The sequence below is a fragment of the Artemia franciscana genome, chromosome 19 (assembly GCF_032884065.1).
Source record: "Artemia franciscana chromosome 19, ASM3288406v1, whole genome shotgun sequence".
NCBI lineage: Eukaryota > Metazoa > Arthropoda > Branchiopoda > Anostraca > Artemiidae > Artemia > Artemia franciscana.
The window spans coordinates 14270473-14296002 of record NC_088881.1 but is presented as its reverse complement, the minus strand read 5'-3'; the positions used below and the strand labels follow the sequence as shown (position 1 = coordinate 14296002).

Here is a 25530-nt window from a genome sequence, read left to right as displayed (position 1 = left end):
AAAGAAAAAAAAATAAAAAAAACCTAAACAGCTAAAAAAAAAGAAAAAACTAAAAAAACTGGGAATTCCACAAATGTTTCAATATATTTTGACAAAAGATTAAGGTAATTCGAAAACCTTAAAACAGATACCCAAAATCTTGAGGTTTATTATCAATAAAAAGAAGAAACTTAAAAAAGAAAAACTAAAAAAGAAAAAAATAAGAAAAGAAAAAACTAAAAAAGAAAAAAAACTGAAATGAAACTGTATCTATATATCTATATAAATGACGACCAGGACACTCTAAGAGAAATTACAGACTGGGATACCGGGACACAAATGACGACCGGGACACAGGGAATATAAATGACGACCTGGACACAGGGATACAACTCCAACGGGGACGCCGGGGGCACAGGGGGATATATAGATGACGACGGGGACACAGGGAATGTTCGATTAGCAATCACCATCAACAAAGCTCAAGGGCAATCGTTAGAAAAATGCGGTATAGATATGAATACGAATTGTTTTCCCATGGACAATTATTATGTTGCATGTTCAAGAGTTGGTAAACCTGACAATCTATTTATATGGACCGACAATAGGACAGCGAAGAATGTTGTATATTCGCAAGTTTTACGTAGTTAAATATATATCTATATATATAAAAATAAGTTGTCTGTGTGTGGATCTGTGGATCAGGTGACGTCATGTTTGTCCGCATATGACGTCTGAATTATTTCACACTAATACAAAAGAAGAAAAAAACTAAAAAAGGTAAAAACTACAAAAAAAACTAAAAAGAAAAAAAACTAAAAAAGCTGAAAAACTAAAAAAACTAAAAAAAGGTAAAAATCTAATAACTAAAAAAAAACTGAAAAAAATAAAAAAAGGCAAAAACTACAAAAAAAAATAAAAACTAATAAAAAAATAAAAAAGCTAAAAAACTAAAAAAACTAAAAAAAAAACTAAAAAAAGGTAAAAAACTAAAAAAACTAAAAACTAAAAAAGAAAAAAACTAAAAAAAAGAAAAAAACTGAAAAATAAAAGAGAAAAAGAAAACTAAAAAAATATGAATAAATATATATAAAAGAAGTTGTTTGTGGGTTATGTCTGTCTGTCTGTCTGTCGAGTGACGTCGTGTTTGTCCGCATATGACGTCTGAATTATTTCACACTAATACAAAAGAAGAAAAAAAACTAAAAAAGGTAAAAACTACAAAAAAACTAAAAAGAAAAAAAACTAAAAAAAACTAAAAAAAGGTAAAAAACTAAAAACTAAAAAAAACTGAAAAAACTAAAAAAAGGCAAAAACTAAAAAAAAAAAACTAAAAACTAACAAAAAAACTAAAAAAGCTAAAAAAACTAAAAAAACTAAAAAAACTAAAAAAGGTAAAAAACAAAAAAAAAACTAAAAACTAAAAAAGAAAAAACTAAAAAAAGGAAAAAACTGAAAAATAAGAGAAAAAGAAAACTAAAAAAATATTAATAAATATAAAAAATATAAATATAAATATAATATAAATTAGCAATCAACAAAGCACCGAGACACAAATGACGACCGGGACACAGGGAGTATAAATGACGACCAGGACATAAGTAAAAAAAAAAACTAAAAAAACTAAAAAAATGGTAAAAACTACAAAAAAACTAAAAACTAATAAAAAAACTAAAAAATCTAAAAATCTAAATAAACTAAAAAAGAAAAAAAAGAAAAAAGGAAAAAAATAAAGGAGAAAAACAAAACTAAAAAACGAATGTATATACAGACCGGGACACCGGGATACAAATGACGACCGGGACACAGGGAATATAAATGACGACCGGGACACAGGGACACAACTACAATGGGGACGCCGGGGGGCACAGGGGGATATAAATGACGACCGGGACACCGGGACACAAGGAATATAAATGACGCCTGGGACACTCAAAGAGAAATCACAGACTGGAACACCGGGACACAAATGACGACCGGGACACAGGGAATATAAATGACGACCGGGACACAGGGACATAACTACAAAGGGGACGCCGGGGTGCACAGGGGGATATATAAATGACGATGGCGACTCAGGGAATGGTCGATTAGCAATCACCATCAACAAAGCTCAAGGGCAATCATTAGAATCATGAGGTATAGATCTGAATACGGATTGTTTTCCCATGGACCATTATATGTTGCATGTTCAAGAGTCGGTAAACCTGAAAATCTATTTATATGCACAGACAATGGGACAGCAAAGAATGTTGTATATTCGCAAGTTTTACGTAGTTAAAAACATATATATATATACTAGCTGTTGGGGTGGCGCTTCGCGCCACCCCAACACCTAGTTGGTGGGGGCGCTTCGCGCCCCCCCCCCCCCCCCAAGCCCCCCCGCGCGCGTAAGTCGTTACGCGCCATAATAGTTACGCGCCATTGTAGTTGTGTCCCTATGTCCCACCTGTGAATATAGATATATATATATATATATATGGTTTTAACTACGTAAAACTTGCGAATATACAACATTCTTTGCTGTCCCATTGTCTTTGCATATAAATAGATTGTCAGGTTATCCCCCTGTTTCCCCCGGTGTCCCCGTTGTAGTTGTGTCCCTGTGTCCCGGTCGTCATTTATATTCCCTGTGTCCCGGGTCCCGGTCATCATTTGTATCCCGGTGTCCCGGTCTGTATATACATTCGTTTTTTAGTTTTGTTTTTCTCCTTTATTTTTTTCCTTTTTTTTTCTTTTTTAGCTTATTTAGATTTTTAGATTTTTTAGTTTTTTTATTAGTTTTTAGTTTTTATTTCTTTTTAGTTTTTTTGTCCCGGTCGTCATTTATATCCCCCTGTTTCCCCCGGTGTCCCCGTTGTAGTTGTGTCCCTGTGTCCCGGTCGTTATTTATATTCCCTGTGTCCCGGTCGTCATTTGTATCCCGGTGTACCGGTCTGTATATACATTCGTTTTTTAGTTTTGTTTTTCTCCTTTATTTTTTTCCTTTTTTTTTCTTTTTTAGTTTATTTAGATTTTTAGATTTTTTAGTTTTTTTATTAGTTTTTAGTTTTTTTTTTCTTTTTAGTTTTTTTGTAGTTTTTACCTTCTTTTTAGTTTTGTTAATTTTTTTTTTTTACTTGTGTCCTGGTCGTCATTTATACTCCCTGTGTCCCGGTGCTTTGTTGATTGCTAATCGAACATTCCTTTTGTCCTGGTCGCTTTCTCTTTGAGTGTCGTCATTTATTTTTTTCTTTTTTAGTTCTTTTAGTTTTTACCTTTTTTAGTTTTTTTTTAGTTTTTAGTTTTTTTAGTTTTTTACCTTTTTTTAGTTTTTTTAGTTTTTTAGCTTTTTTATTTTTTTTATTAGTTTTTAGTTTTTTTGTAGTTTTTGCCTTTTTTTTTAGTTTTTTGTCCTGGTCGCTTTCTCTTTGAGTGTCGTCATTTATTAGTTTTTTCCTTTTTTTTTTAGTTTTTTATTGGTTTTTACCTTTATTTTAGCTTATTTTTCAGTTTTTTCCTTTTTTTTAGTTTTTTTTTATTTTTTATTTTTTTTAGTTTTTTACATTTTTTTAGTTTTTTTAGTTTTTTTAGTTTTTTAGCTTTTTTACTTTTTTTATTAGTTTTTAGTTTTTTTTTGTAGTTTTATAAAAAAAGGCAAAAACTACAAAAAAATAAAATCTAATAAAAAAACTAAAAAAGCTAAAAAACTAAAAAAACTAAAAAAAAACTAAAAAAAGGTAAAAAACTAAAAAAAACTAAAAACTAAAAAAGAAAAAAACTAAAAAAAGGAAAAAACTGAAAAATAAAAGAGAAAAAGAAAACTAGAAAAATATGAATAAATATATATAAAAATAAGTTGTTTGTGGGTTATGTCTGTCTGTCTGTCTGTCGAGTGACGTCGTGTTTGTCCGCATATGACGTCTGAATTATTTCACACTAATACAAAAGAAGAAAAAAAAACTAAAAAAGGTAAAAACTACAAAAAAAACTAAAAAGAAAAAAAACTAAAAAAGCTAAAAAACTAAAAAAAAACTAAAAAAAGGTAAAAAACTAAAAACTAAAAAAAACTGAAAAAACTAAAAAAAGGCAAAAACGAAAAACTAATAAAAAAACTAAAAAAGCTAAAAAACTAAAAAAACTAAAAAAACTAAAAAAAGGTAAAAAACAAAAAAAACTAAAAACTAAAAAAGAAAAAACTAAAAAAAAAGAAAAAACTGAAAAATAAGAGAAAAAGAAAACTAAAAAAATATTAATAAATATAAAAAATATAAATATAAATATAATATAAATTAGCAATCAACAAAGCACCGAGACACAAATGACGACCGGGACGCAGGGAGTATAAATGACGACCAGGACATAAGTAAAAAAAAAAACTAAAAAAACTAAAAAAATGGTAAAAACTACAAAAAAACTAAAAACTAATAAAAAAACTAAAAAATCTAAAAATCTAAATAAACTAAAAAAGAAAAAAAGAAAAAAGGAAAAAAATAAAGGAGAAAAACAAAACTAAAAAACGAATGTATATACAGACCGGGACACCGGGGCACAGGGGGATATAAATGACGACCGGGACACCGGGACACAAGGAATATAAATGACGCCCGGGACACTCAAAGAGAAATCACAGACTGGAACACCGGGACACAAATGACGACCGGGACACAGGGAATATAAATGACGACCGGGACACAGGGACATAACTACAAAGGGGACGCCGGGGTGCACAGGGGGATATATAAATGACGATGGCGACTCAGGGAATGGTCGATTAGCAATCACCATCAACAAAGCTCAAGGGCAATCATTAGAATCATGAGGTATAGATCTGAATACGGATTGTTTTCCCATGGACCATTATATGTTGCATGTTCAAGAGTCGGTAAACCTGACAATCTATTTATATGCACAGACAAAGGGACAGCAAAGAATGTTGTATATTCGCAAGTTTTACGTAGTTAAAAACATATATATATATATATATATATATATATATATATATATATATATATATATATATATATATATATATATATATATATATATATATCTATATTCACAGGTGGGACATAGGGACACAACTACAATGGCGCGTAACTAATATGGCGCGTAACGACTTACGCGCGCGGGGGGGCTTGGGGGGGGCGCGAAGCGCCCCCACCAACTAGGTGTTGGGGTGGCGCGAAGCGCCACCCCAACAGCTAGTATATATATATATATATATATATATATATATATATATATATATATATATATATATATATATATATATATATATATATATATATATATATATATATATATATATATATATATATATATATATATATATATATATATATATATATATATATATATATATATATATATATATAAAAGTTGTGTGTCTGTTGTCATTGTAGGCTCTTCGGTCATTTTACAATTAAACATTTTTCCGTCCACGATCTTCTTACAATTAAGAATTTGTCTAAGAACGATTTTCTTAAATACTTTTAATGACCTCATCGTCATAACGAACATGACGACAACTAACGTCATTACGACATGATGACATGACGTAACTCGAAAGTTGTGTGTCTGTTGCCCTTGTAGGTTCTTCAGTCATTTTACGATTAAATATTTTCCGTCCACGATCTTCTTACAATTAAAAATTTGTCTTTGAACGATTTTCTTAAATACTTTTAATGACGTCATCGTCATAACAAACATGACGACAACTAACTTCATGACAACATGATGACATGACGTCACTCGACAGACAGACAGACAGACACATCCACAGACAACTTATTTTTATATATATAGATATTGTTTTCATTTTGAACATAAGGGTCCGTTAGCCATCGAACATTTTTTAAAGGGATCAACATGTAAGAAATTCCTAAAAGCTGTATCTCGTATATGTAACAAACGACCAAGGAAAATTTATATAGTGTTTCCAACCTAGGCGGCCAAATAATGATGCAAGCAGAAGATTCCTAAAATGTTTCCCTGTAAAATGAAAATATTACAAAGAAGTATATTATTAGAAGTAAGTTTCTTTCATCTGCTTTTTTGGTAATCAGTAGGTATTATACTACTCTAGGGACTATATATGCATATGCAGGAGAAAGTTGGATAGTGATCCTTTAAACTACAACCAAGTGCATTAGCAGGCTAGGTAATAATTACCTAGCCTAGGTAATACTAGGCAAATAATTACCTTTTCTGTACATACCACACAACAGGAAGAGTGGGTTTAGATGGTTGAATGTATCACCTACTTCATAGAATATTCCAAACGGAAAAATTTGTCAAGAACATTCTTTTTTTGGGTACCTGTGTATTATCCCGAATACACTTAAGAAGTTTGCTCTGAGTAAAACTGATTTTCCTCCCGCATTCGGTTATAATTAGCTTATTTTTTTCCTGAAATAAACTTCGATGCAGGTATATTTTAATCAAATATTTGATACATAGAGGTGGTTAGGCGGCCTATTTTCCATAATTCTTTGTTGAAGTTTCCATAATTTTGTTATTAAAGTATTACGGTTTTATCGTATTTTGGTATATTTCATTATGATTAACTTTACTTTTTGAGTGTGTTTGTGATAATACACAAGTACCTTTTTTTTTGTTTTCCGTAGCCTGAGTTTAAATCTTCTATGGTCTGTTTTGCTATTTGACGCAATATCACGAATTACATAGCCCATCAATCTGGGAACATTGCTTTTCCTGAGGCCAAAATAATTTCCATGTTTAAAAGAATATGGAAATTGGAACTTGGAATGTTACGTCGTTAAAAAATAACTGTCGTATCGACATTTTGAGTGACAAATTTAGACCTCTCGAAGTGGACTTATTAGGAGTTTCAGAAACTCATATACCAGGGGTAGGAAGCATGAAATTAGAGGATATAGAATTTATTTACTCAGGCAGGAAGGATGGAGTGCATAGACAGGGAGTATGGCTTATGATGAATAAGGAAGCTGCTAAGTCTTGTTTAGGCTGGGATGGTATTAATAATAGAATAATCGCTCATTTTATGACTAAAAAGTTCAGGGTATCAGTTATAGTAGTATATACTCCTGTAGAACCGACTGACGGAGATATTAGTGACTCAGATGAACCTTAGTTACAGTTACAGGAGCAAATAGACAGGGTCCCAGGTAGAAATATAGTGTTTTATTAAGAGATTTTAACGCACAGGTCGGTAGAAATAGGGATAGATGATATCCTAGTCTAAGTAAATTTGGTGTAGGAAAAGAAAAGAGTAACGGCTACAGACTGCTGCAATTTTGTATGTATAACGATCTATTTATAAGTAATACGGTGTTTGGTCATAAAGCGTCCCATAGGTTAACATGGTATTTACATGACTTTAAGATAGCAAACCTTATTGATTATGTTATTGCAAACCAAAGACTGGCAGGATCAAAACAAGATACTAGAGTATATAGGAGTGCTGTTACTGATGTTAAAAGTAAAGATCGCTATCTAGTATTGTCTAGGGTAATTTTACAGCTGAAATTTCAGAAGGATAACTGCCTCCCGGGAAGTTTTGATGTTGGTAGACTCCAGGATGAGAATTAGAGAAAAAAATTTCCAGGAACAGTTGAATACTAAACAGGTGAGTTTAAAATTTGACAATGTGGAAGATGGATTGAATAATTTTAGGAAAACAATTTGTGAGGTTGCTGATGGCGTCTTAGGGAAGAAAGCTAGGAGCGCAGCGATCAATATTAGTGAAAAAGCTTGATATTTAATAGACAAGAGAAGGGGCTTGTGCAAGAATTGTCTGAGTGATAGATCATATGAATGCAAAAGGAATATAAAGGAAGTGGAGAAAGCATTTAAATATGAATAAAGGAGGATAGAAGTGGAGACCATGGATAAAACTGCCGAGGATATGGAAGATGCAGCTAGACGGCTTAATAGTAAAATGTTGTACTGGCATGTTAATAAATTGATAGGGGGTAGTCAATACGGAATTGCCCCAATAAAAGATAGGAATGAGGCCACAATTAGTCACAAGGAAAGAATTAAAGAGAGATGGGAAGAACACTCTGAGAATGTGCTAAACCGAAATAGAGTTCCAGGAAAAGATACAGAGGAAAGGGAAAAATTTTATAAGACCTTGGATGTGGAGAAGGATTTGTTTTGTGAGGAAGCATTAGCGACAATACTAAAAAGAAAACAAAATAATGAGGATCCAGGTCACAAGGAAAAAATTAAAGAGAGATGGGAAGAACATTTTGAGAATGTGCTAAACCGAAACAGAGTTCCAGGAAAAGATACAGAGGAAGGGGAAAATTTTTATAATACCATGGATGCGGAGAAGGATTTGTTAGGAAGAATTAGCGATAATACTAAAAAGAAAACAAAATGAGGATCCAGGTACTGATAGTGTGGTAAATGATTTTCGTAAATATAGTGGCTCTGAGGTTAGAAATATTACTGGAGATTATGAATTTGAAAAGGGGAAATTACCTAGCGATTTTAGGAAACACTTAGTTAAACCACTGTACAAGAGAGGTGATAAAGAGTGAGTTTGGTAATTATTGAGGCATTAGTCTCGTCTCTGTAGGTAGAAAATTACTTAGTAGTATGATACTTTTTAGACTAAGAGATGCCGTAGACAAAATTATAAGAGAAGAACAGTGCGGTAGAAAAGGTTAAGGATGTTTCGACCAAATTTTCACTTTTGGGTTAATAATTGAGAAGTGCCTGAGTTATTAAACACCTCTGGTCCTCAGTTTTATAGATTGTGAGCAAGCGTTCGATTCTGTTGATAGAAAAGCTTTAGGGAAGGTCTTGTCTTTGTATAGTATACCAGAAAAATAGAGTAAAGTGATTAGTGCTATTTACGAGAATAACACTGCTGCGGTTAAGGTAGGAAATGAGGTTAGGAGCTGGTTTTGTATTAAATCAGGAGTTAAGCAGCGTTGTGTTCTATACCCCTTTATATTGATCATTTTGATGATCACAAGAAAGGCAATGGGAATACATGGAATCAAATGGTGGGGGGGGGGAAAGAACTTTCCTCGACTTAGATTCTGTTGATGATTTAAGCATCCTAGATGAAAGTGTGAGGAAAATGAACGATCTTTTAGAGGTTTTGCGAGTTCAGAGAGCTAGAATAGGTTTTAAAATTAATGTCAAGGATACTAAGCTGCTAAGGCTAGGAATAAGTGAAGATGAAAAGTTGACGTTGAGTGACAAAAAGATTGATCAGGTGGACAGCTTCACTTACCTTGGTAGTATTATTAAAGACGGTGTTAAAAGATGTTAAAAGTAGAATAGCCCTGGCACGAGTTGGCACGTTCTGCGGTTGAAGGATGACATATTGCCGAAGATTGTCCTTTTCGGCCAGCCGTCTATGGCTAAACGGAAAGCAGATCGTCCGCGGTTGGGGTGGGAGGATCTCATAAAGAAAGATTTAAAGGAAATGGGAACTTCCGGGAAGGATGTAAAGAGGGAGGCTTTGAATAGATTAAGATAAAGGAGGAGCCTGCGTTGCTCTGTTAGCATTAGTAGGCTTGGTGCTGCAGTGAGTTGTTAGTAGTAGTAGTACATAGCCCATCATTTAAGTATTTCGAAACATGCGTTTTTCAGTATCTAAATGGGCAATGTTCAGTCGAATAACTATTACTTTGATAATCCAGACCAAATCTGTATTCCAGCGTTCGCCAACCGTATTCTCAAGAAAATTTGCATTTTAAAATAAAGCGTTTTCTTTTCTTTGACTTCGAATCATCGATACGATAGATGCAATAATAAAAAAAATCAGTAAGAGTTAAGCATGTATGCGTGCTGAGGACGAATCAGGAACTTTCCCTAGAATCTCGATATTTTTACGATTTCACACGTAATTTCCTGTATTTATCGCGTAATTTGCCTATTTTTACAACTTTTAGATCCCCATCCCCCCAGAATGTTTTCCTGTGTACCTCTAATACCGGATTTTTTTTTACTAACGATATTACTCTCGTTTTACCTTTATTTCAATGACAACTACAAAATAAGATAAAAGAAAATAGTGCAAAAAACACTTGAAATATAAATATTAGCCTTGAAACTAAAACTAACCTGAATCGTATTCAACCCATGAACTCACAACAACAAAATATATAAAATGTTAAAAACACAAATGATTCAAAATTACTAAATATCCAACTTAAAAAATAAAACAAAAAACTGTCATCTAGACGGACCGGAAATAAAAATTCGTTACCTAGCACATCTCATAAGGTTCTCAACTAGTTTTAAATTTGGTTACTCGTTCATTCAAATATTCTCCGATTTATATTCAGCATACTTTCAATATTTACATTCTTGAATGTCATTTACCGACGTTATATCAGTAATTATGCTCAGAAAAGCTAGATGACTTTCTGTTCAAAAATCTTCTCAATAAAAGACTTAACAAATCATTTCTTTTAAAAAATTGTTAAGGTAGGAAATAACTCCTTATTCAACCATCTGTTGTAAAAAAAATATACGCCCAATAAGTTTGGGCATGTTTGATTAGTTTATTTTCTTACACTCAATATCGGATAATTGAGTTCTTGATGAATATTGATATGGCTAGCTCAGTGCTTAATCAAATTTTTTAGAAGTTCATTTGAAAAGGTCAAGAAAATAGTCGCCGTCACATCTCAAAAAAGGTCCCATCTGTCCCTTGCTTCAGAGGTAACTAGCAAAACCCGTTTGCTAAACTGTCCCCAAAGCAGGGATCGGCAGGTAAAGGGTATTCTACCGCATCTCTAACGGTGTTCTAATTATTCTCTTGCTGCATAACAGCTTAACAAACTGTCTTAAAACATTATCTTGGAAGTACCAAATGACAGATTCGACCTTTAGGGGTGACAGCAACCACCGGTATAGTCCCTTGTCAATTCAGAAAGAATATTCATTTCTAGATTTGATTTTTTACACCAAGTATTGCTTTCAAAAATATTCCTGATACCAATTTCTAGGCATTTACTTTTTTGCTCAAGTGTGAAGAATGTTCAAAAATGTTTTTTTTTTTTGGTACAAATTTGCTTCTAAAGGATACGTTTAGTGTCAGTTAGCAAACACTTCTATTTTTAGCATTAATCCTTAATATAGAGCCCTTACTCTTATCCCCCCCATAAAGTGTGGGCTACTCTTCTGTGTTTAAGACTTTTCTAGGCTTGCAAAAATATTCTTCATTCCGTACTGGGAATATAGATATGAGTATATCGCAGAACATACGGAAGGAACTTCAAATGAAAAAGGCACATGGCAAGAGTATAATAACGATTAACCGTTATAAATTATAGTTAATCAGTGACAAAATTACCGATATCTTGTTTAAAGTAATACAGTGGGTTAAATTGTCTTAAAGCAAGGTTAAAATACGGGGAGCATTAGAACGCTATGTTTCAAGAAAGAGTTTTGTTTGCAATTTTTCTTTTCCTAAGATTGTACAAATGGTTTATTTGGGTTCAAAGAAACTTCATAAAAATCTTCGTGGGTGCCAATTTTGAGGTGAGTTAATTGGCAACGTGTCTAAACTTCTTGGCATGACATAGCTTTAAATTTTGTACAACGTTTAACTTCTAAGGCAATTCAATATTAATACATAAAAGAAATATTTTCGTCTCGATGGAAAAGAATCTGCAATAAATGAAGTTGACCCATTTATACTTTTAAGGATTATTAACCATTTTGTTTTGTACCTAAACATTTGCCTGGTAAATGATTTAGCTCAATCTAATGAGGCATAGAAAAAGTCACTCCTTTACCATTGATATTTCAAATTATGTATCATCGTTTGTATCACTCTTTTAAACTTAGTCCTTTATAACCGTTTTTTTTTTAAGGAATAGAAAATACCTTATTTTAACCTGACTTTAAAGCTAGATTAAGACAAGTCATAAGCAAGTAAAAGCACTTGTTTCCAAAAAATGTACAAGGTTTAGCCCAGCCATCTAGTGTAAGCGACATTTTAAAATCAAAACACTGTGGCCTAGCTTTCTAATGAAGTATTTTTCATGTGTTGGCACCCATTCGCAAAAATGTAGAGGAGGTGGCAAGAGTTTTTGATTTCTTTTTTCTAGTGAAGATACACAAAAGGTATTTTTAAAAATCTAGGGAAAACTGTCCCTCAGCCCTCCTCCCATTTCAATGCCTCTGTTCAGACATCTTGTGTTTTTAGTATTTTTACTTCCCATACCCAAACACAGTTTAGTCATACCTGTATGTAAAAAAGATGAAGATTTATTATTGGTCAGTGCCAGTCTTTGATTTTGACGCCAAAGCTTGGGCTACATGAACGGACAGTGTTGATTGTAAGAACTTGTTTTGAAACACCTACATCTTAGAATTTGGCATTAACTTGTTCCCGAGTATTTTCCATTACTACAAAGACCTTATATATTTGTGCAATTTTACATAAATTAAAGTAATATTGTTTTAAAGTTCCATATTTTTTTTTAGCTTAAAATATCTGTCTTCAATCATCACTCTGATTGGAATCATAAACATTACAGTCGGAAGCTGAACACATTCTAATCCACCAGAAAAGAGTAGATGACACAATATTTGTGTTGTAGTTATAAGTAATTCAATTTTTGTCGACGAAATTGTGGCTAATAACTACCGAGAAAAAATCGAAGGATTATTAACCAGGGGCAAAAACTACAAGAAATTAATTGGACTGTAGACTCAAGGCACAACCTCATATAAAAATTATAAATCCATTTTAGTTACTCCCACTTCCTTTTTTATTCGACTTGAGGTAGTTTTATTGATTGGGGTACTGATGTTTAAAGCTTTTTATATTTATTTTTCAAGAGAACGTAACTACAAGGTTTGTGGGATTAAGAGTTCTTAGTTTTTATTAAGGCCATGCTAAAGCAACGTGGATCTGAATCTGTTCAGTTTCCTAAATGAGTTTTTATCCATGGATTAGGTTAAATGTACTGGTTAACAGTGATTTTGTTCAATGCAGAAATTACAATTTTGCATTAGCCAAAGAACTGTTTAATATTTTTTATAATCGTATTTTCCTCGCATAATTCGGCTGTTTTAGGCATTGGGAAAAATATCTAATTGTTTTTAAATTGTTCTGTTTATGCAAACTTTTTTGCCGAATTATAAGATATTTTGAGCATCAACTATGCTTCTGTAATAAATTTCGTTTTTTTTTATGAAATCCCTCTCTTGGAAAAAAAACATATGACAGAACTATGGCCACCAAAATTAATCATGCTAAATACCAAATTTTGCATAAAAGATATTTACTAGATATTTAAGATTCTAAAAGGAGGTAGAAAAAACTGGCAAAAACTAAAAAAAAAATCATGCAATTACCATTATTTAACATTGGGTAACTAGAGCAATGAAAGTTATTTGTTTTCAAAGCTATATTTTGTTGAAAACAGCATAATTGTAGAAGAAAAGGATAATCTATTAATTTATATTCCTATTTGAACGTTAGCTATTGCTTGTTTATGTCACTTGTCTGAACCCAGGGTAAGTTACTGCTCAAATCAATTATTGCGAAATCCCGATTAAACTTAATCTAGTAGTATTGAATCAATATACTGGTTACGGCCACCCGTAATAAAACTTTTCAATTGTTTACAGTCCGCAATAATTAAAAGCACTCCTTGCACATTCAACACCAAAGAAACAGGCAGCGTTAGCTACGAAAGCCCTAAGCATCACTGGTTTTATCCCCCGAAATAAAGCTGAATGTCCTTCTTCTTTGATCAGAGCACGATATGCATCCATCCATCCTTTGTAAGTTCCTTCAGGTGCTGAAAAAAAGATACTGCATAGTAAAGACTATTCTACTTGTTTAAGCCTAAACGCGCAATTTGATTTTTTTGAAAGGTTTTCCACCATCAAAACTTTGAGGAGGCGGTCCTTAATAAGTTAGTTCAATGTCCTTAATAAAATTTACGCCTTGATAGAGGAGGAAGTTGACTTTTACTCTTTAAGCAAATTTTTTATGCATAGTAAATTTCAAGAAATCAAATGGCCGTATTTCTCAGAAGAATAAGGATAGAATACTTGAAAATACTCAAGATTACTGACGATAAAATTTGCCTTAGTCGGGTGAGTTTGGTAGCTTAATTAAAGGTTTCATTACAGGGTGTCCTATGCACAATTCACTAAAAAAAGTTGGTCTTTAGGAATCCAAACATTGACGGTATATGACACAGCTCTTGGGTTTAGCCCCTCATCTCCATAAAATCATACCTTCTTCACAAAAGACTAAAATATAGCCTGTCCTGTCATCCAAAACTTATACTACGACGGTAACAATTGATTTCAGATGCAAGCTTTCAACATCCTATGGACATTACAAAACTGCAGGGTTTAGACCCCTCCCCAACCCCCCGAAAAAAAAATCAAATCTTCCTGGAACAACTAAAATATAGTCTAAATTCCACTCTAAACCTAAAGCACATAAAGTATTGGCAGAAGATAAGCGCCTTCTATGTACCATGCATCATCAGAGTACCCCATAGACGGTACTTAGTATAAAATTCATTAAAAAGATGACATGGTCTTTTTAGAGCCAAATATCAACGAGAATGAGACACCTTTTGAGTTTAGATTCTATCCTCTTTGCTAAATCTTAGTCTTGTAATATGCTAAAATAATACGTACTATAAGTGGAAAATTTCAATTTTAATTTTAAGAAGCATTGATTCCATGTTTTGATGCAGTAGCAAAAACCCTAGCACAGAATTGCTCAGAAACGGGATCCAGCAAGGTATATTAATTGTGTAAATCCTTACCGTCAACAAAAAACAAGGATTCCACAACGCATGAATCCTTCGTCTGAGACGGAGATTTGGTTCTTTGAGAGCGAAGTAACGACGCAACCGAAGTGTCGCATCCACCGGTATGGCTGTCCCTATTGAAGTTAGTCTTTCCCCACATGATACACGCCCATTGAATTTATTACCAGCTAAATAATTTTAAAGAAATCTTTAGAACCCCTCCCCCCTATAAAGCTAAAAATATCTATGACACTCAGAATAAACAGAGAGCAACACATACCTGTTTGAAGACGACTTTTTATTGTATCAGGGGGTACAGCCCAAGCCCAGTTGGCTACGCCGGCCATTCCACCAGCAAACAGTGTTCTTATAGGACTTAATTGAGATCTATCGCCATTAGCAGGGGTTAACAGTCGCATGAGCACCTCGTAGGACGCAAAATAAAGGCCGCTGGCTGGTACATCTAGTGAAAACAACAAATTAATTACATGTATAAAGAATTATCTTGCCCATCAAACGAATCAAATTTAAAGAGGCACTATCCGTCAAAATTTCGTCAGCGACTTTTGACCATATTCCGAATTTTAGTATTCCGTGGACAAGAAAACTAAAGATCACGAAATTGTCAATACAAAAATAGGTTGCAGCAGCATGGATATGAAAGGAAAGAAATAACCCTCCGGTGGCATAGAGTTCCTCGGATGGCATGGAGGGTGAATGGTTTGAGTCGATTTGATTTCCATCACTAGTCTATTTACTTACTATATTAAGTTAATGTGTAGAGATGTTTCTAAAAATTATTCCCTAAAATTCTTTGTCATACTCAGTGAACACGTGCCACCGGAACTCTCACTAGCGGATTGCCCCCCGCCGAAGCTTTTTTCTGGTGCCCTCATATTTTCTCCCTGTTTTTTTTTCTTTTTTCATTCTTATTTTAGAATAAATTTGTCAATTTGGACAATTATTGGCACTTTTGTCACATTGCCACTATTCCCAGATTTTGCTCATTGGTGCCCTTGTCCCATTGGGCCTCCTTCCCCCTAGATTTTGCTCTAGATCTGCCCCTGTAAACTCTGGCTATAGACGTACTACGAGCGTTATCAACGCTTTCAGATAAATTGTTGCAGTTCTCCAACTAAAACTCTAGCACGAGAGATTAAATTGTACCATCTGAACAGGAGGTTAAAAATTAGCCACTGATGGCACTCATTGCAGTTATGTTGAACTGATTTGACTGAGAACTGACAGAAACATATCTAGCAATCTCATTGCTTCAAATACAAAGAATGCTTCTATTGATTTCCCCAGCTCAACAGAATAGTTGCCCCAAACAGCTAAAAGCACTAGACGAAGGTTTCAGTAAAGATTTTGTGAAAGCGTTCTCGAAGCTGATTGTTAGCATTAATTCTTTCATTTAAAATTTTAGATGTTAAGTCGAAAAATAGATCAAGTAAGAAACACATTAACGTAGTATTAGAAGCTTGAAACCATCTATAAGATCAGGAACGAGCGTCAAAAATTACAAATAAAAAACATTAGCATTCACGCCGCGAAAGTAGCTACCTCCCTGGGCTCCATGGACTAGGCTACATGGCAGCACACCCCTGGTGAGTTACGCGTTGACAATATAATTGGTTGTTCATCCTACATGAGTTCTTGGTCGTACTAAGAACAATCAGATTAATTCAATAGAAATATTTTGACTATATTGCACAAGGAATTAGGTTAAATCACACATAAAATTGAAACATTGGGAAAAAGATGAAACAGCATTTGTGCTAGTTGGTCCTTTTTCTTCCTGTTTCTTCTTATAGCCCAGCTTTTTCATATCCGCTTCCACTGTTTTCCATTCCGAATGCAAAACGGTTTTCAATGGGACTTTCCGTTTCTTTAAGACGATCCGTTTGGGACTGAGAAGTTCGCGCAAGGTGGCGAAACAGAGACGATTTCTAACGTTGTTGTTTTTTCAGATTGACAGCAAATGAATTTTGCTCAGCAACCGCGGAAGCGTGCGGCAGAACGAGAGGGTTTAGAGCGAAATGTTCAAGCAGAGGAAAACGTTTTGAACCATGAACATATTTTTGCCTGTCCTAAACGCGGCTGGATCTAATTCAATCCAAATACTAAGCTTAGGGAAAAGTCTCTCCCACTCTTACGCAGTATCTTTCAGGACATTGTCACTCAGTAAATTTAGAAACGGAGCAAAAAGCTTAGAAAAGGAGCAAAAAGCGGTGGAAATTATGAATAATAAGTCCTAAAATCCCTAAAAAATAGAAGATAATTTTCAATAATTTCACTAGATCTTTGATAGAGTAGATCAGGGGTTTCTCAAATTTATTTAGACACTGTAACCCTTTTTACTTAAAAAATATTTTAAGTACCTCTTTTCAGTTACCGGTACGTAACCTATAGCTAAAATATAAATAAAATTGCAATAGAGGTAAAGGGTTTTTTTTTTTGTTGCTGGCTGGCCACATACCCCCTAAATTTTTTTTTGCGTACCCCAAGGGGTACGCTTACCACAGTTTGATAAACAATCGAATAGATGAATGATTTTTGATTTTTTTCTTCGATATCCAGTTTGGCCCTGAATAGATTAAACATTGATTTATTTTGTTTTGTTTCATTTAGCTATTTATTTATTTTATTATTATATCTTGTTTTCTTTTTTATAAGGAGAGGAGGGGGGTGAGGACTGGATGGCTGGTAGTGATTGTGTATGTAGGTTTTTTTTATGTCTACCCACAAAGTTTTATAAACTTCAGGTTTTGTTGTTAATATATTTTATTTCCTTAATAAATCCTTTTTCTCTCTCAATGAATAAATTATATTCATCCAAAATAATCAAGAACATCAAGCTAAACAACATATATGACATATAACTATTATTTCGCTAAAAAATTGTTCTAAATAATTATAAGCATTTAAACTCATGCTTATTTTCCAATTTTTTTTTTTTTTGACCGTAACTTTTGTCCGAACGAAAACTATTTTGACCCTATGATTTTGTGTAATAAATTAGCATAAAAGCTAAGATATAGTTAATCAAATGCTCCTGCTCTGTCAAGACTTTAGCGTAGAGATTAGCCAACGGAAATATAGCACCGAGTGTTGGTAGGCCTACTATAAATCAACATCCCTCTTCCTGTTCAGCAAAGATAAAAATTCCAGTCAGTCGTCATTAGAATTCCATGATCATAAAACCAAAGAAATGAGGATTTTATCACTGTTGTTATTAGCATATCAGGTACCTAGTGCAAATAAAGGACTGATTTTTACTTATGCTTATTCTATAGGTGAAGGTGCCGAATCGGGCAATGAGGCAAACAATTTGCCCCACCCCCTAGGGTCATCTTAACTAATCATTAGTGGTTTGTAGCTTTCCGCCCTTCTGAGATATAAAAAAGTGTATATTGGCCCTATCTATCGGTAGCATGTTTGTGTCTCTCTAGTTTGACATCACAGACCCCTGGGAAACGATAATAAGAATAAAAACCATAAAAGAACATCGATTTTCCGTCATAAACAAATACAATTAAATTCCAAAGATATAAATACTTTTTTTCATCCTAGAAATGGCAAAAAAAGAGGTGACTTTTGAAACTCGGATTCTAGTCAGAGCATTCGACAAGCTTTTCCCCACGAAAGCAAGAGTCGTGAAAGCATTAATTGCCGTTCTTACAAATAATTAAAAAAATCATGATGTTGCAAATTCTGATATAAATAAAAAGTCTATAGGAATTCTGTTTCAGTAGCAATAACGCGCCTCCAGTGGTTATGGTGACCATATATCCTGCACCGAAATCCAGCAAAATCTTTGGCATTCACCACGTATTGTTATCCCATCCCCTTATCACTAATAAATTGAACCAGAGACATAACTTCAGATCCACAAGAGATGATCCGAAGCTCTTACATTTTACAAAGTTCTGAAAATGAACACTCCCAGCCGCTCACTGTAGAAATCTATACCGTAGAGACGGGCTAATGATTAACGGGTCCAGGAATGTACTTGATTCTGAGGATAACTTGCCCTGGGTTTATCCTTGGTTAACAATTGCCCTGACCTAGTTCAAAGCAACATTAAAAAAAAAAAACTTATCAAATTTTTGGGTCTTAATGTTGAGATGGCTCTGGGACCTCCTCCAAACGCTATCTGTAGCTGCCGCCCAAATCAATTGTGACTTCCACCCCTCATCGCATGACCGGTTGCGCTTTAGAGGCAGACCTCACATCCAGTGGAAGGAAAGCCCAAGGAAATTTTTAAAAATAGAAAACATTACCATTGACGAGGCCCGCTTCTTAGATACCAATCGGTTTGCCTGGAGAAGTGAAGTAGCAATGCTGTCTGCGCTGTCTACCATGCGACAGTAGTCTTAATAGTAGTCATGTTCTTTGTCCTGACAAGATCTTTGTTTACTTGCTATTCGGTTATTTGGGTTTTAACACTGTTGGGTTTTTCAAAAAGTCTCACGGCAACATTGGTGCAAAAAACAAGAAGACAAAAAATATGCGGGGCGGGGACAAAGAATGCATTTGAGGAGAATCAGGGCGGAGTTAGCAAATTTGGCGTTTAAAAGTTATTTATTAGTCAATGACCAATGTTTTCCAGGTGATGTAAATGAATCAAACTCAAGATCAAACAACATTAAAGGCAAATACGGAGTTTCAACCCCATTTTATGCACTATCTTTACCCTAGATTCTAGCTAAGCAGGGTTGGCTCTACTCAATTTCAAAGAAACACGGGAAGCTAATATTACATGTAACTACTTATTTCATCATCAACGTTGAATGCTGTCCCCTTTAAATTGTCTCCTTCCGGATTCGAGACACACTCTAACGTGTTTTTTACATTACTACTACTACTACTACTACTAATAACTCACTGCAGCACCAAGCCGCCTGAGGCCAACACAGCTACGCACGCTCCTCCTCCAACCTAATCTATTTAATGCCTCCCTCTTTACACCATCCCAGGAAGTTCCCATTTCCTTTAAATCCTTATTTATGACATCCTCCCAACCCAGACAAGGACGACCTGCTTTCCGTGTAGCCCCAGACGGTTGGCCAAAAAGGACAATCTTCGGTAATCTGTCATCCTTCATCCGTAGAACGTGGCCTAGCCATCTCAACCTTTCTTTCATTATAGCCCCAGAAAGCGGGATTGAACCACACTTTTCGTACAACCTACTGTTTGAAATACGGTCAGTCAGCCGGGTACCCAGAACAATCCGTAGGCAATTTCTCTGGAAAACATCTAGTAAATTTTCATCTGCTTTTCGGAGTGTCCATGCTTCAGAGCCATATTTGACCACTGTCATCACTGTAGCTTCCAATATTCTAATCTTGGTTTGTAGGCTTATCTTTCTATTCTTCCAAACTTTTTTTAACTGTGAAAAAACACCCTGAGCTTTAGCTATTCTACTTTTAACATCTTCACTGCTCCCACCATCTTTACTAATAATACTACCAAGGTAACTGAAGCTCCCAACCTGATCAATCTTTTCGTTACCTAAGGTCACCTGTTCATCTTCACTTATTCCTAACCTTAGTGACTTAGTCTTCTTAACATTAATTTTCAAGCCTATTTTAGCACCCTGAACTCGTAAAACCTCTAAAAATTCATTCATTTTGCTCACACTTTCATCTAATATGCTTAAATCATCAGCATAATCTAAGTCCAGGAGCGTTCTTCCTCCCCATTTGATTCCATGGTCTCCAATTGCCTTTCCTGTGCTCCTTAAGACGAAGTCCATCAAAATGATCCATATAAAGGGGGATAGAACACAACCCTGCTTAACTCCTGATTTAATACAAAACCAGTTGCTAACCTCATTTCCTACCTTAACCGCAGCAGTATTATTCTCGTACATAGCGCAAATCACTTTAATGTATTTTTCTGGTATACCATATAACGATAAGACCTTTGTTAACGCTGTTCTATCAACAGAATCGAAAGCTTGCTCATAATCGATAAAACTAAGGACCAAAGGTGTTTGACAACGAAGGGACTTCTCAATTATTAACCTAAGAGTGAAAACATGGTCGACACTACATTATGTAGTTTTTTTTACATTATGTAGTAAGAAAAAAATGGCCTACTTAGATAGCCCTACTAAGCTATTCACATTCGCCAGAAAGGCCAAAATTTGCTCCAGATCGTTTCAACGTTTATAGACCACTTTTAGAAAAGAATACGAAACGACAAAAGTTAAATTAAAAAAAGCTGTGTTCTGACAAAGACACAAATTCTAAGCGAGAACGAATAAGCGGCATCACTATGCGAACTTCTGCTAGCACATCCGATTCAAAGTAAGCTTAGCTGTAAGTCTTCTTGGAAAACTTTTCCAAGTTATATATATATACATATATATATATATATATATATATATATATATATATATATATATATATATATATATATATATATATATATATATATATATGTATATATATATATATATATATATATATATATATATATATATATATATATATATATATATATATATATATATATATATATATATATTTTTTAATCATTTGAATGCCAATGTGAAAAAGAATGAATATTTTTACAAACGCAATAATAGCAAATTTTATTTGTTTTAAATAAAATTTTGCCTTCTCGAACAAATAAACCTGTATATCCCTCCACCAAATCTGTATTCGAAAGCAAAATGCAACTTAGATCAGTGAAATTAACGATTTTCTGTTGAACTAAATAAAAAAAAAGTTTTCTTAACTTAAATTAAAGAGTAATATTAAAACTTCAGACGAATAGAAATTATTACGTGTTTGAAGGGGATTGCCCCCTCCTCAACAGCTCGCTCTTTACATTTAAGTTTTTTAGTACTTTTAAAAAAGGTTCCCATTGTTCTAATCAAACGACCCTTATGTTTCAGTAGTCGTTCTTAAAGAATTGGACAAAATTCAAACTTCAGCGTAAAGAGCGAGCTATTGAGGAGGGGACGATCCCCTTCATGCACGTAATAATTTCTGTTCGTTTTAAGTTTTAATGATACTCTGTATTTTCAGTTGAAAAAACTAGTTTTTTATAAATTTAGTTTCTCATCGTTTTTTAGTAATGCCAGAAAATCTGGCCCCACCACCACGAAAAAACTCCCCTCCCCACGGAAATATCCTCTAGATAATTCAACCTCGGCGAAAATTTACTCCGGACAATTACCTTAGCAAATCCACGCGAAAAATTGAGACGGGAAAGAGAAAGCAAGACACTTAAAACAAAATTGTACAGGAATTCTGGCCAATTCTCTCAGTTTACAATTTGCCCTAGCAAGCTCACTCCCTGGAAACTTCCCTCTCTATAAAAAATTGCCTATGAAAAAAAAAACCCAGCAAATGTTGAGCAAAATGACTATAACAAAATTTTGATCGAACGACTATGGACAAAAAGGGAGAGGAGGAGGGGGTCAGGTATCCCTCCAATATTGTTGGTCACTTAAAAAGGGCACTAGAACTTTTAATTTTTGTTCAAATGACCCCTCTCACGATATCTTAGGATTATTGGATTGATACAATCATCCCTAAAAAAAAAAAAAAAATAAACATGCATCCGTGATCTCTTCTGGCAAAAAATACAAAATTCCACACTTTTGCAGATATGAGCTTGAAACCACGACAATTGGGTTTTCTGATACACTGAATCTAACAGTGCAATTTTCATTGAGATTCTAATACTTTTAGTTTCCTCTTTTTTTTAAAATCAGACAAATTTTATCAGGCTCGTAGCCTTTAATCGGTAAGACTAAACTTAATGATACTTATATATATTTAAAATCAGCATAATAAGCAAATTCTTTTGATGTATCTATTGCTAACAAAATTCCGTCTTATTAGTTTCGATTACTATTGATCCGGGTCACTCCTTACTTACAGTTCGCTACCACGAACTGTTTGATACCATGCTCAGAGTTTTGCCGTTTACCCTGTAACAGGAGTTATGAACCGAGTTAATATAAACAACCCTAGTTTCTGTTGCTTGTGTTGCATTTGAGCCGTTCTTGCGAAAGAGAAAAAGCAGCTGCGTAATCTAGGAACTATATATAAATAAATAAATGATATATATGTATATAAATATATATATATATATATATATATATAATATATATATATATATATATATATATATATATATATATATTCTATTGTTTGGTAAATGACGACTTATACTTATTGACGACATGATTTGTGTTGGGTTGTTGCCTCTGAATTATTTGTCTTTATTATTTTTTCTATTGTTTGGTAAATGACGACTTATACTTATTGACGACATGACTGCCTGTCCATGATCTGTGGATCAGGTGACGTCATGTTTCGGCTGACGTCATGAAATTAGTTGCCGTCATTTTTGTTATGACGATGCTTAGTATATTGTAAAACACATTAATTTGGTTAATAATATACCATTTAAAACACCAAAATGAACATGCTGGAGTAGTCACTCGGTGAGAGAGGGTGTCAGAACGGAGAATGAAGGTCCCAGGTTCAAATCCTGGTTAGGCTAAAAAAGGTAAAAAACTAAAAAACTAAAAAAAAAAACTGAAAAAACTAAAAAAGGCAAAAACTACAAAAAAAAACTAAAAACTAATAAAAAAAATAAAAAAGCCGAAAAACTAAAAAAACTAAAGAAACTAAAAAAAGGAAAAAAACTTAAAAAACTAAAAACTAAAAAAAAGGAAAAAACTGAAAAATAGAAGAGAAAAAGAAAACTAATAAAATTAAAAATAAAATAAAAAAAATAAAAAAGATAAAACTAAAAAAAAAGTAAAAAGAAAAAACGAAAAAAAACTAAAAAAGCTAAAAAAAAAAAGGTAAAAACCAATAAAAAAACTAAAAAGAAAAAAAGGTAAAAAACTAAAAAAAAATTTCATCTAAAAAACTAAAAAAAACTAAAAAAGGTAAAAACTAAAAGAACTAAAAAAGAAAAAAAACTAAAAAAAGGAAAAAAACTGAAAAATAAAGGAGAAAAAGAAAACTAAAAAAATATAAATAAAAATAAAAAAAGTCAAAAAAAACTAAAAAGAAAAAAGAAAAAAACTAAAAAACCTAAAAAAAAGGTCAAAACCAATAAAAAAAAACTAAAAGGAAAAAAAGGGAAAAAATTAAAAATTTATTTCATCATATACCAATTCAAAAACGAATGTATACCGGGATGACGACCGGGACACAGGGAATATAAATGACACAACTACAACGGGGACGCCGGGGGCACAGGGGGATATAAATGACGACCGGGACACCGGGACACAAGGAATATAAATGACGCCCGGGACGCTCAAAGAGAAATCACAGACTGGGACACCGGGACACAAATGACGACCGGGACACAGGGAATATAAATGACGACCGGGACATAGGGACATAACTACAAAGGGGACGCCGGGGTGCACAGGGGGATATATAAATGACGATGGCGACTCGGGGACATAACTACAAAGGGGACGCCGGGGTGCACAGGGGGATATATAAATGACGCCCGGGACACAAGGAATATAAATGACGCCCGGGACGCTCAAAGAGAAATCACAGACTGGGACACCGGGACACAAATGACGACCGGGACACAGGGAATATAAATGACGACCGGGACACAGGGGACATAACTACAAAGGGGACGCCGGGGTGCACAGGGGGATATATAAATGACGATGGCGACTCAGGGAATGGTCGATTAGCAATCACCATCAACAAAGCTCAAGGGCAATCATTAGAATCATGAGGTATAGATCTGAATACGGATTGTTTTCCCATGGACCATTATATGTTGCATGTTCAAGAGTCGGTAAACCTGACAATCTATTTATATGCACAGACAATGGGACAGCAAAGAATGTTGTATATTCGCAAGTTTTACGTAGTTAAAAACATATATATATATATATATATATATATATATATATATATATATATATATATATATATATATATATATATATATATATATATATATATATATATATATATATATATATATATATATATATATATATATATTATATATATATCTATATTCATATATATATAAATATATATACATATATACATACACACAAGCACATATATATATATATATATATATATATATATATATATATATATATATATATATATATATATATATATATATATATATATATATATATATATATAAATATATATATATATATATATATATATATATATATATATATATATATATATATATATATATATATATATATATATATATATATATATATATATATATATAAATATATATATATATATATATATATATATATATATATGTATATATATATATATATATATATATATATATATATATATATATATATATATAATATATATATATATAAATATATATATATATATATATATATATATATATATATATATATATATATATATATAAATATATATATATACACATATATATATATATATATATATATATATATATATATATATATATATATATATATATATATATATATATATATATATATATATATATATATATATATATATATATATATATATATATATATATATATATATATATATATATATATATGCCTACGGCAAAAAAGTCAACTTTTGAACTGAGACAGATAGATTTTTGTTTCGACGGCAGTCGATAGCTTTTGATGAGCTGATCAAAGTATATGTCATTCATTTTTTGGTAGAAAAATTCCTTCATGGGACATACCAGTTTGAAAGTTTAAGGGGTTGACAACTTCAGTAGTAACGTACATACTGAAACCAAAAATAGGCTGATACAGAAATTATATCGGATGTGC

The 25530-nt window shown here is 33.0% G+C and overlaps 2 protein-coding genes across 2 annotated transcripts in view; one reads left to right on the top strand and one right to left on the bottom strand.

Annotated features, from left to right (window-relative positions):
• The window catches only part of LOC136039317 (actin-related protein 2/3 complex subunit 4), a 291440-nt gene that overhangs the window by 33230 nt on the left and 232680 nt on the right, over nt 1-25530 (top strand). The window lies entirely within an intron of this gene.
• Nucleotides 9923-15192, bottom strand: LOC136039312 (protein dif-1-like). The gene is made up of 2 exons (XM_065722926.1): nt 14986-15192; nt 9923-13730 (listed from the first exon to the last, which is right to left on the bottom strand). The coding sequence occupies exons 1-2, from the start codon at nt 15122-15124 to the stop codon at nt 13552-13554; spliced, it is 318 nt and encodes a 105-aa protein (XP_065578998.1). The 5' UTR covers nt 15125-15192; the 3' UTR covers nt 9923-13551.